The sequence below is a fragment of the Gadus macrocephalus genome, chromosome 21 (genome assembly GCF_031168955.1).
Source record: "Gadus macrocephalus chromosome 21, ASM3116895v1".
Taxonomy (NCBI): Eukaryota; Metazoa; Chordata; class Actinopteri; order Gadiformes; family Gadidae; genus Gadus; species Gadus macrocephalus.
This window is the reverse complement of record NC_082402.1, coordinates 15,145,136-15,156,552: the sequence shown is the minus strand read 5'-3', so window position 1 is coordinate 15,156,552 and position 11,417 is coordinate 15,145,136. Positions and strand designations below refer to the sequence as shown.

At 45.5% G+C, this 11,417-nt stretch overlaps 1 protein-coding gene across 1 annotated transcript in view; it reads right to left on the bottom strand.

Annotated features, from left to right (window-relative positions):
* The window catches only part of LOC132450362 (beta/gamma crystallin domain-containing protein 1-like), a gene marked incomplete at its 3' end in the record, with an annotated part of 9,723 nt that extends 2,795 nt beyond the window's left edge, over nucleotides 1-6,928 (bottom strand). Inside the window, exons 1-4 of the mRNA XM_060042451.1 lie at nucleotides 6,732-6,928; nucleotides 6,526-6,609; nucleotides 4,746-6,196; nucleotides 1-3,345 (exon numbers count right to left, since the gene is read on the bottom strand). The exon at nucleotides 1-3,345 is cut by the window's left edge and continues 160 nt beyond it. Of these exons, the coding sequence (XP_059898434.1) occupies nucleotides 1-3,345; nucleotides 4,746-6,196; nucleotides 6,526-6,573 (4,844 nt within the window). The remainder of the gene's footprint in view (nucleotides 3,346-4,745; nucleotides 6,197-6,525; nucleotides 6,610-6,731) is intronic.
* Nucleotides 6,929-11,417: the final 4,489 nt, after the last annotated feature.

The window sequence follows — 11,417 nt, the reverse complement described above, 5'->3', positions numbered from 1 at the left end:
GGGTGGTGGCTGCCCAAGACCTCAGCCAATGGAGCTGGGGAGGTAGGGCTAGGCAGGAGTGGTGCAGAAGCTCCAGGGGACAGGCCATTCTGGGGGCCTTCGCTAGATGTTGCAACCCCAGAGAGGGGGAGGGCCTCCAGACCGGTTCTCTTCCCTCTGGCACTGGAAGCACTCAGGCTGCTGAGGATGCTGCTTCCCTCCAAGCGAGACCTCACCTTGGTCTCCTCTTTCTTCTCTTCCTTTTCGTTTGATGTCGTTGTCCTCTCCTCCTCCCCTTCCTCCTTCTCCTCGTGGGCCAAGCGCCTCTCCCTGAGCCGGGAGCGCGAGTCCATGCTATTGAGCAGGATGCACCGGTCCGCTATGCTAGCCCTGGCGGGCTTCAGGCTGGCTTTGGTCTCGTTGCTCTGGAGCTTGGCCAGCAGACTGGGGCCCGATTTGGCCGTTTTCTTCCTCAGCCCAAACTGGAACTGATCGGGGTCGAAGGTCTTCTCGAAGCGGTCCTCCCTGATGGCGGGCATGGCGAACGGGGGCTGCGGCGGCCGCAGGTGGCTGTGTTTGCGCGGCGGCATGGAGAAGGGGGCGCAGAGGTTCTTGATCTTCTCCACAAAGTCGTCGTCGCCCAACTCCCCCGCCGTGTCCAGGAGGTTGCTCTCGCTGGAGGAGTAACCCAGCCTCGGAGGCTGATCCGGGAGCCTCAGCCTCTGCTTGGGGAAGTCCACATCCAGCCAGCTGGAGGGGGCGTCCCGCTGGGGCGATGAGTCGCCTGCTCCCAGCCCCCTTGGCAGAGTCAGCCTGGTCTGAGGGGAGCGCTGGGGAGAGCCTGGGCCACTTTCAATGTTTTCTTTCCCAGCAGATTGTTTAGCAGTCTCAGGCGCACACGAGGCTGACGCGGGGTTATTGTTGACAGGCTGCGATATTAGAGTGATATCTTCCATAACAACGGGCGAAGATATCACCTGTTGTTCAAGGTTTCGTTTATCGACTGTCTCCGTCTCCTTAGTGTTTGTGATGCTAGGTACAGTAACTTTATTATCACATGGACTCTGCTCCACTTCCTGTGTGGCAGCAGCTGATCCGACAGTATTCACTGTATGGTGTAGCTTTTGTGAATCATTAAGCTGTGCCGCGTGAGACGGGTCAGTCATTATCTTCGGAGAGCTTTCGACCCCTGTTGTTGAAGAACTGTTAGTCATGCTTTTATTCCCAGTTGGTTTTTCCGCCACATCTTGGCTGATAGGCTTAGGGAGGGTAGTGTGAGGAGAAATTATATTTTCAACTGATTTGGGCTTTTCTGGCTTTTCTCTGCCATCAGATTTAACATTAGGCAGAGTTTTTTTTTTTTCAGGCACGTGTTTCACCGCCGTGCCTGTTTTAACCGGTAGATCAGAACCAAATGCCTCTTGTGCAACTAAACCACCAGCTTCTTGTGTGTGTGAGTCATCAGCCAATGTCTCTGTTTTTCCTACAGGCAAACATTCAGACTGTAGTTCCACTGCGGTCACTGCTGCCTTTGTTTCTTTGTTGCTGACTTTTGCAGAATCCTTTTTTGACTCATTTGTAGTCCTCTGCAACTTGGCTGGTTTGACAGGCCCCTTATCACTGTCACTCACACGCACAGTGTGGGTGTCTGCAGGGGCCGCCCTCTCATTCACTCCTCCACCTTTGGCGGTGGGTAACTCCCTCACAAGAGCAGGTATATCAACAGACTGCTTTGGGGGAGATGCTTTCTTCATTGCCTCTGACTGGTTGGGCTCCGAGTTTAAAGTGTTTTTGGAGGGCTTGTCTCCTCCTTTTTTCCCAGTCTCAGCCTTACTTTTCTCTGTGTCTGTGGTGGTCTCTCGACTGTTTGAAGCCGTTCCCTTTGTGGTAACCTTATCCACACTAATTTGCTGCTGCTTCGGTAGTTGTTGTTCTTGAACGTTTTCTTTGGCCTGGTCCTTAACATGAGGAACATTTTTGGTGTCATTCTTTTTCGATTGTACATTTTTCTGTTTACATCCATCTTCACTTTGATCGATGGCCTCTGTTTTTGCCACTTGTTGTTTAACACTCCCTTTAGCTTTGCTTTCAGCCTGATTTGGAGGCTTCTCTGATTTAACAGGAGCAACTGGTGCACCTTGCTCCACTGCTGGTGGTTTCTCTATGAGCGGTTGTTCTACTATCGAGGATGTGGGGGAGGGGACTGCTTTACTATTGCCCTTTGAAACCTCTTCCCCCTTCTGATCAGATACTGGGTCTATTTTCCCAGGTAAACGACCTACATCAGAAGGCTGCTTTGTTCTGCGTTGGGAAGTGTCAGTATCGGGCCCTTTATATTTAGTGACAGATTTCAACAATCCCCCCTGCCCCTTTAGTAATTGGTCTCTGCCCTCATCCTTAGAGCCCGGCTCTTTATCTGGAGACTGTACTGTCTTGCCTGAAACCTGCTGGGTGGAACCAGTGGCGTGGTGTTTTTCCACAGCAGTTTTACCGAGAGATTTATTGGATTGAACCATGCCTGGATCTGTTAGAGTCAGCACGGGTGAACACGGCCCAATGCTGGCAGACTCCTTATCCTGTTGGCTGGAAGTCAGCAAGGGCTTATCGTTTGAACCGTCAGATTTCGTACCATTCGGAGGACTGGTAAGGTCTCTACTCCTCCTCTTCTTAGAGCGGGTACCCGTCTTGCTAGATGTTTTAGCCTCGGGGTTAATCTCATTAGCATGTTCATCAGAGTCAGCAGGCACTGGTCTATCTGATTCAATGTTGTTCTTAGTCGTAAGTAGATCCTTCCTCTCTGTGAGTTCTTTGGGGTGTATAGTTCCAGAGTCTGCCTGCAGTTGCTCAGGACCTGAAAGCTTCACGGCCTCAACGGTGCCATCTGGCACATCGTGTTTGGATCTTATCTCGGATATGAGTGCAGTTGGTGTTTTCTCGTTGACAGCCTGTTTGTCCTGAATGTCCAGTTGGGATGGCTTTGACACAGCTCTCAAAGACACAGAGGAGGTTTTTAGAGACATTCCTCGAATTGCAACCTTTGGAGACATTGGTGTTTTGTTTTCGGATTTGCATGCCTCTATGTTTCTCGCCCGTTCCTTAACAGTCCTTGCCTTCTCAGGTGGAGCTGAACTGGACCTGCCGTCATCAAGGCGCTCCTCTGACTTGGACCTGTTGCCTCCGTCTACGCCTTCCTCCTTTAGTGATCTAGAGGCGGCCCTGATCGGAGAGACATCCGCACTCCTTGTAGTATGGAAGGTCTTCTTCACAGCCCCCAATCTCTGTCCCTCGAAGACGCTGATCTTATCTGCAATCCGACCTGCAATCACGGCCTTAGGTTCCTCCTCCAGTATCCCCAGGTTCCCTTTTCTGGGGAAAAATAAAGATAGATTAATATCAGCCACAAGCTGGTATCCTTTAAACATCTAATGTTATGGTCAAGTAATAATAATAATAATAATGCATTGAATTTATATAGCGCTTTTCTAGACACTCAAAGACGCTGTTTACAGGGAAGGGGGAACCTCACTAACCACCACCAAGTATTTAGTTATTTTTAAGCCATAGCACATTACTGGTGAATAGGGAACAACTTTAGTTATATCTGTTTATTCTACTTCATTTAAGAATGCTCGGTTCTGATTGGCTGGGAGGGGTGCATTAATCCGGCATATTGCCCGCTGACTTGTCGGTTCTACTTGCTACTGACTGAGGACAGTAGATCAATACACCGCTTGTATCGTTTTCTATCACATACATTTCCAACATGAGGTCCATAGTAAAAAACCAAGGAGTGCATGTTTGATCGATCGTCATTAAAACTGACTTGATACGAATGTAGCAACTACGTTATTAAACTAGTGATCAGATCCAGCCTAGTGTGGTTGCTATAGAAACGAGTTACCTACAGCTGAGCTAACGTTATTCACCGTAGTTCTAAAGGGAACTACTTTTCGAGGGAGATGAACTTAAACAGAGTATACATTTAATAAGCATGCAATACGAATAAGAAAAAGGCCATAAGTCGAAAACTCTTGAAATCCAAATTGTGGTACTGCACCCAAAGGTGGCGCTATTTAAAAAAAATAGGAACTAGCCTTATTTCTCCTTACTAGATTGACCTGGACTCAAAATTATTTCATCATATTAATCTCTAAAATCAGATGCATCACACTGGTCTTCTGCTCTAAAAATGTTTACTTTTCCCAGAATTTCATAGAAAAGCCAGACGTCCACAGTCTCAGCCCATTTTGCCTATATAACCATTTTGTTATAGAATAACTACCATACGGCTACCATTAGGTGGATACCATTAACAGTGCAAATTTTCAGATCTGTACTCTTTTAAGAAAGCCCTTAACTCACTTGAGAAATGTGTGCTTTAAGTTTTCTGGATGTTGTGTGCTTATCAATAGACATTTTGACCATGTGAATCAGGCTGCAGTTCAGGTTTAAAAGTAGGACATCTTTCCTTAAATATGACAATTATATGTTGTATTTATATATCTTCCATTAGTGTGTTCTTGACTTTTAATTTTGCTCGGACCCTGTTAATCACCGCTTGCGGTTATATTTTATTATTATTATTATTATTATTATTATTATTATTATTATTGTTATTTAAGCCCAAATGCTAGTTTTTCTCAGTTACTTAAAATGGAATCTCTTAGCTCAGTGGTTGTGATTTTTTATCATTGCTTGTTGCATTCATAAACAAACTTTTAACTGGGCAACTCCCTTCTTCAAACTTCAAACCATAGCGAACTTACCTTGCAAGGACCTCTGTTTCAGAATTATCCTTGACTGCATCTTGAGGTTTTGATAATCCTGAATGAAAGTTCTCTGAAACATTTCCACTTCTGGGCCCAGATTGTGAATCAGCGTTTACAAGAACATTCTTCGAAAATATCTTCACCTCACTTCTGGAGACCTTAATACTCTTGCGTTTGGACTCTGCTGTTTCAGTTTTCCTCTCCAACTTAAATTTTTCATCCATGTCTTCCTCTCCATCAACTGCAGCCACGATGGTGCCAGTACAACTGGTAGTATCGGTGCCTAAATGTCCCTTTGGCTGCTTACCCAGAGGAATTTCTCTATGAATAGCTGTGGGCGAAGTCTTGTTTTTCCCTCCCTCAGATAAGCCCTGACTGGAGGCGGAGTTTCCTGCTGCTCTCCCCAGGTGAGTCTCCACCCCTGGAGCTATGGTCAACAACGTTCCACCTGAGGCTGAGGGGGAGCCTGACAGTGCCTGACACGCCTTGGAAGGTGTGTTCTCTTGGGAGTTTCCCTCCACGTCTCCATGAGACAGCTTCCTGGACTTTCTCCGGCTGGTGTTTTTGCGCCCCATCCTGTCTGAATCTGTCTCCTCAGACTCTGTCTCAGGGCTCTCCCTGTGGGTGTCTGAGGGGGCAGTGAGCTCTAGATCCACCGGGGCACTCAGACAGAACCTGTTCCTGATCTCACGCCGCTCCGGGCCGCTGCTCCGTGGTGAATAGAGAGCGTCCAGTGACTTGGTCTTGGCGAGAACATCGAAGCTCTTCTCTAGTCTGACGCGAACCACCTCCTGCCCGGAGTTGTTCCCACTGTTAATCACACTTGTCTCTTCCTCCAGGTACACGTGGAGCTTCTTGCCTGAGTGGTTGAGTGCGTTCCTCTGAGCCGGGTTGTGGACTGCGTCAAGCTTCCCCACCGCTCCGAGCACACGTGTGCGAGACCGAGGCGTCAGAGGACTGGCTTTGTGCTCCAAAGTGGGATCTCCTGTCAGTGGCGTCCCACGGTGGCCACCTCCTTCCCGCTCCCAGCCCTGTCCTCTCCTCCCCTCTAGAAACTCCCTAGCATCCACAAACTCCTCCTCCTTGGGCCCTGGTTCTGCTGGCTCCCAGTCGGTGGACCAGAAGGGGCCGTCTCTGCGGGCAGACCGGGCGGCGTCCTCCTTCGTGGAGGAGGAGAGATCCCTGGAGAGGCGCGACCGCTCTGGGTCTGAGCTCCGAGCGCCTGTCCCCTCCTTCCTCTGCCAGCCTCCTCCGGCGGGCTCTCTCACAGGCTCAGCCCGCGCTGCTCCTCCCTTCGCTGCGTCAGCGTCTGGCACAGGGCCCTGCTCGCTCGCTTTGGTGGCATTCTCGATTTCAAGATCCCTGGGGATTTGTGACTTCCACGGAGAGAACCAGCTGCCGATTCGCCCCAAGACCCCCGGGCTCGGCTCCTCTTCTGGGCTTTCAGACTGATGAATACAGACGGGGGGATTAATACTTTTATAATGTGCTTAGGATGGGAGTTAGTCATGCTTTAGTCCAATCAAGCTTCAGTCAAATGTAAGCATACTTTGACTCAAGTGATATAAGTGTACAGAAGACACAGAAAGCAGCAGGATTTTTTCTAAAATGTTTAAAAGGTCACTTATTGTGCAATATGTTACGGATAACAGAAGCTTGTATGCCTATACGTTATAGGTGCACCTATGTTATATTGTGTTTTTTTTCCCATCAAAATGTTTTCAGTATAGCCGTGCAGTTCCCAGCATTACAATCAGCTTAAACTCGTTCATCTTACCGTAGGAAAAACCACATCAGTGAGACTCTTTACGTAGGATGTGAACATGTTTTTGGTTTAAACCAAAAAACTAAGCAGAAAAACCTACAGACCATAGAACAGATATTGTTATATGATAAAATAGAAGCATTAAAAAAAAAAAGTTTTAATGCCTTAGCAAAGTGGTATCCTAGTAAAAAAAAAAAAAAGGTTAATTTGCAACTCACCCTCAATTACGCTACAAAAGACACGTTTTTTTCACGCATATCCCTAAAAAGCGACAGTTTACATGTTTTGAGAATGCCAGTCAGTTAGATTCCCGCCAGACAGTTGAAGGTCAGCTGCAATCCGCTGTCGTCCCATCCCAGTAAGAGTTCCCTTCTGCAGGACTCTCCTGAAGACACTAGAGTCACTAGAGGTATGCGTGGCGGCGCGCGGGCGCCGTTTTGCCTTCGGCCGGGCACGCCCACAAAGCGCGCGCCCGCTCAAACGCAACTTTTCCAAGGGAAATGACGTCACAGGGTGGCTTCTAATACTCTCTGCCCATTTTTCGGCGATAAAAGTTTGCGCACAGTTTGTTGTTAGTGGAGTAAGATACTTTTTTTTTTAACTTGGTGCTGAACTCCAACAAACCGGACATCAGATAAAGAGTATTATTACCAACCGTAATTTAATTCAGACTGTATAAATGGGATGGGATTGTATCAGGCCTTAGTGGAGGCTATTATGCATTTATTGTAACTATTTTTAAATGTGGGATATCTGCGTCCAGTCCATTCGTGGGAACGTCAATAAGAATATCTTTGATATGTCATCAGGATGATATGTTAAATAAATATCTCAATCTTTAGTCAATCGTAATTTGAATAGTTTTGGACTCTGCTGTCATCGAGCTTATTCTACCGATGGATAAACTTAATCGCGGAGGCTGTAGGCCTATTATTTTATTATGGCATACGAGTTAAAGCCTATTTCATAAACAATGTTCTACCTTAGCTTGTTTCGAGTGGGGAGGCTGCATGCGCTTCATAAGTTACTAGACAATAGTCAATGTTAACGTTCACATGCATTGGCCTACGGTGCTCATTTGACTATTCAACGCTATTCAAATACATCATGCTCAATCTTACCATGATGGTATTTCTTGTTCTCAGCTGAAGACTATTGGAACCTGTTCAGCGATCCGCAGTAAAAGGCTTGAATTGAGCCTTTGTCGCTTCTGCACGGTTCCTGAGGAACCGCTCCTCATCCCCCTCGGTACCCAGGAGCCCCTGGAACCTGATGAATATTCAGACCCTTTACTGTCTTCAACGTCAAATATCGCAGCGGGGAGCCATTGCAATTATTTTGGATGAAGTCGAATGACAATGTAACTGGTTCAAAGGCTTGTTGGAATCCGCCCTGGCTAGGTAAATCGCCCGAGGCTCCGCGCGCGTACACACAGAGTGCATGACGGTTATTGTGAAACGCTATTGGGTCTACCATTCTTATAAACAAATGAGAGCGGTGGATAATGACCCCACATGGACATGCCCGCCCGACTCAACGGCACACCAACTAACGTTCATTCATCTGTTTTATTTAGTTTTAAACGTTTCAATGTATTTCTCTGAAGTTGGTTTACTCTCACTCTCTCTCTCTCTCTCTTTAGTCACTCTCTCTTCCCTTGAATTATTGATTGCAACATAAGCTGAAACCGGTCTAGTCTCAGCCCATTAAAGTTTTAAACATGGCTTTGCATGAAGCAGGCCTACCTTGCAATTATGACAAACACCATAGCTTACCAACAGGGTTGGATCCTTTATTTCTAATCCTCCCACAGGGACACTGGGCCTGTTACCAGTGCCCCTGTCACACTCCCTCATATTGTGCCCTGCCAACCAGTGACCCAGTAAACAACACATGTTGTGTTCGATGTAAGACGCCTACTGGCCTGCTTTTTTGTATTGTATGAGCCTGCATAATTAAATATGTCTCCTTCATCATCATCCCAGCTGCAGGGCAGCCCATGCTGCCCAGCACTTGTAGTCCAAAGCACACACAAGTAGGAAAAACAACAACAGCACTGCTCTTAAATCATGTCAAGTAAACAAGTCACATTCTAGTGTGTTCCCCTGCCCTTCAAACAGCTTCAAGCCTGCATTATGAATCATTATCAAAAATATAATCATTGTCAAAAATACTAGAATGAATTCTAAATATAAATAATGTAATACAATTTAATGTAATATGCAATGCAATGTCATATATTGTAATATTTTGTAAAATTATGTAATGTATTGTAATGTTATATGATGTAATGTAATGTTATTTGATTGAATGTAATGTGATTTAATGTTTTGTAATGTAATATGATGTAATGTAATGTAATATAATGAAATATAGTGTCATGTTTTGTAAAGTTATATGATGTAATGTAATATAATGTAATTTAACTTGATGTAATGTAATATAATGCAATATAATACGTTGTAATGTAATGACGAGTGTGTATCCAAAGCTCTCCTTTTAGAGCCCTTGCAATGTAAATCACCTGAGCCGTGAATGACTGCGAGATGTGAGCCTTCTCCTGTCCCTCCAGCTCCCACACGCTGTTCAGAGATCCACGCAGACCTCCTCCTCCCAATCCTTTGTGCTCTTTTTAGTTCTCAATTAGTAGTTACAAATTCAGCAAAAAGCTGCCATTTACACCATTACTCACAAGAGGCGTGCGTGCGTGCGTGCCTTTGTGTGTGTGTGTCCCATCAAAAAGGATTGAGAGCTACGAATTACAGATGTGATCTGTGGCTTTTCATGTATGCACCTGAACTGTAGTCCTTTGAGTGCGTTGCTCTGAGGTACCATGCTTCTGCCCATTGACCTCCATCGCAACCAAGAGGGCAAATCGATGACCCGGGGTCATTTATCCTATGTTGAATGTCTCTAAACTCGTAATAGTTGGTTTGGTTCAGTGTGTTGCAAACAATTCCGTTAAGCGTTTTTTTGTATTGGGGTTGATCATGTATATATTGTAATGTGTTGTACGGTTGTCGGTAATTGGTTTTGAATCAACACACTGTTAAGCCCAAAGTAGTCGGTTGAGTACTGGGAAACTATTATGTTCGATTTATTTTTCAGGTAGTGCACATCAAATATCATTGTAAATATGTGTTAGTCAAGAGGCTCATTTACATCTGCAGTGGACAACTTACATTCACATTACCAGAGAACAATAATAAAATAAGATACATTTAGATACTTAGAACATTTTTATTTGTTTTATTTAACCTTTATTTAACCAGGGTGAAAACACATTGAGATAGATATCTCTTTTACAAGTGAGCCAAGCCCAAGTGGCACACAACAACAGAACATTATACTATAAGAAAAAGAGTAATTTTAATAGTCTCTCTCTCTCTCTCTCTCTCTCTCTCTCTCTCTCTCTCTCTCTCTCTCTCTCTCTCTCTCTCTCTCTCTCTCTCTCTCTCTCTCTCTCTCGCTCTCTCTCGGAGATCGAGAGAAATTGAGGGAAAGTGCTCACAGAAAGTCCCCTCGCTCCATGGCCCCATCCACTGGCTGCCAGCACTCATCGCCCCCCGCAGTGTGGAGAGACGCTCAGAACCCAGCCCTGTTAGGAAAGAGAGGCTCAGAGCCCAGCCCTGTTAGGAAAGAGAGGCTCAGAACCCAGCCCTGTTAGGAAAGATCACGGTCGAGCGCTACAGACCTGCAGTCGCTCCTTTTACCTAAGCTTGTCTCGGTATGAACTATGAAAATTGTTTTTAGTCTTATACTAAAATAATTTGGGATTAAGTGCACATTTGCGCAAGTGAAAGTCGTTTCTTTTTGTAAGTCTTTCCCTTTAGGTTATGATGCACTCATTCCTTCCCTGTTTCTTTAGAGTGACTCATAGAAGGCACGAGGGCTCTGGTTCCACCGTGTCCCCAGCCCACATGTCTCCGTGTGGCTGGCGTTCAAAGGGCCATCTTGCTCTGCTTAAGGGCTGGATTGAAAAGTAGTCCTACGCGCAAATTGAACGGCCTCTCCAAACACCGCAACCATTCTTTCAAACTTGTAAGAATCTTCCTCTCAGCCAGGCTATGTGCTTTAAATACATATATAATATGCTCTTATTTTGTTTTATTATATAAGATGAGGGTTTTATGGTTATACTGTAACAGCACATTACTTCTCCAGCCCCTCTGCGTTCTTCGAGCACTTGAATGGCACCTAATTGATAGTTTAGTGTGCGCACTGCTACGGGGAAGTCGTTTTTTAATTGGAATGGGGAAATTAGGACACTTACCGGCAACACATTTTGACATGCTCTCATTTGTTGTTGTTGCCCTGCATTTGTGTTTAGCTGATGTGACTCTGGCACGAGTTGGGAACGAATGAGTAATATTCCAGCCCACAGGAAGAATGCTTATTGCAGAATCAAACAACTTTTGTTTTGCATAAATGCAAAACAATGCAACCAGAGAAATGTTCAAGAGAGTTAGCAATCATTTCTCTCCTTCCTTTCCCATGGAAGAAACGGAAAAAGAGCATGTTGAAGTTCATGTTATGCAGCGGTTTTAGAAGCTTCTAGCACCGTTTCCAAGGGCAACCAAGAACCCAAATAGATCACCATTCTTAATTGGTCCTCTGTAGATCACCGATTTGAAAATACTGACTCTCCTGTAGAGAACATTGTGGTGATAGTGGAAGCCCTCGTGTGTGGCCTTCTGGGAGGCCTGAGTCATTAGAAATCCCACTGCCTTATTTAAAGAACATTAAATATATTGCAAGAGGGCAGAGGATGAGGAAGTGAATGGACTGAAGAAGAATCCCTAGCGTATAATATTCGAGGAAGCCCATAACAGGGTGTTTTTCATCACCACAGTGATTGATTTGCCCTCCTGGATGTCTTGTTATTGCAGATGGACTCACTGGCA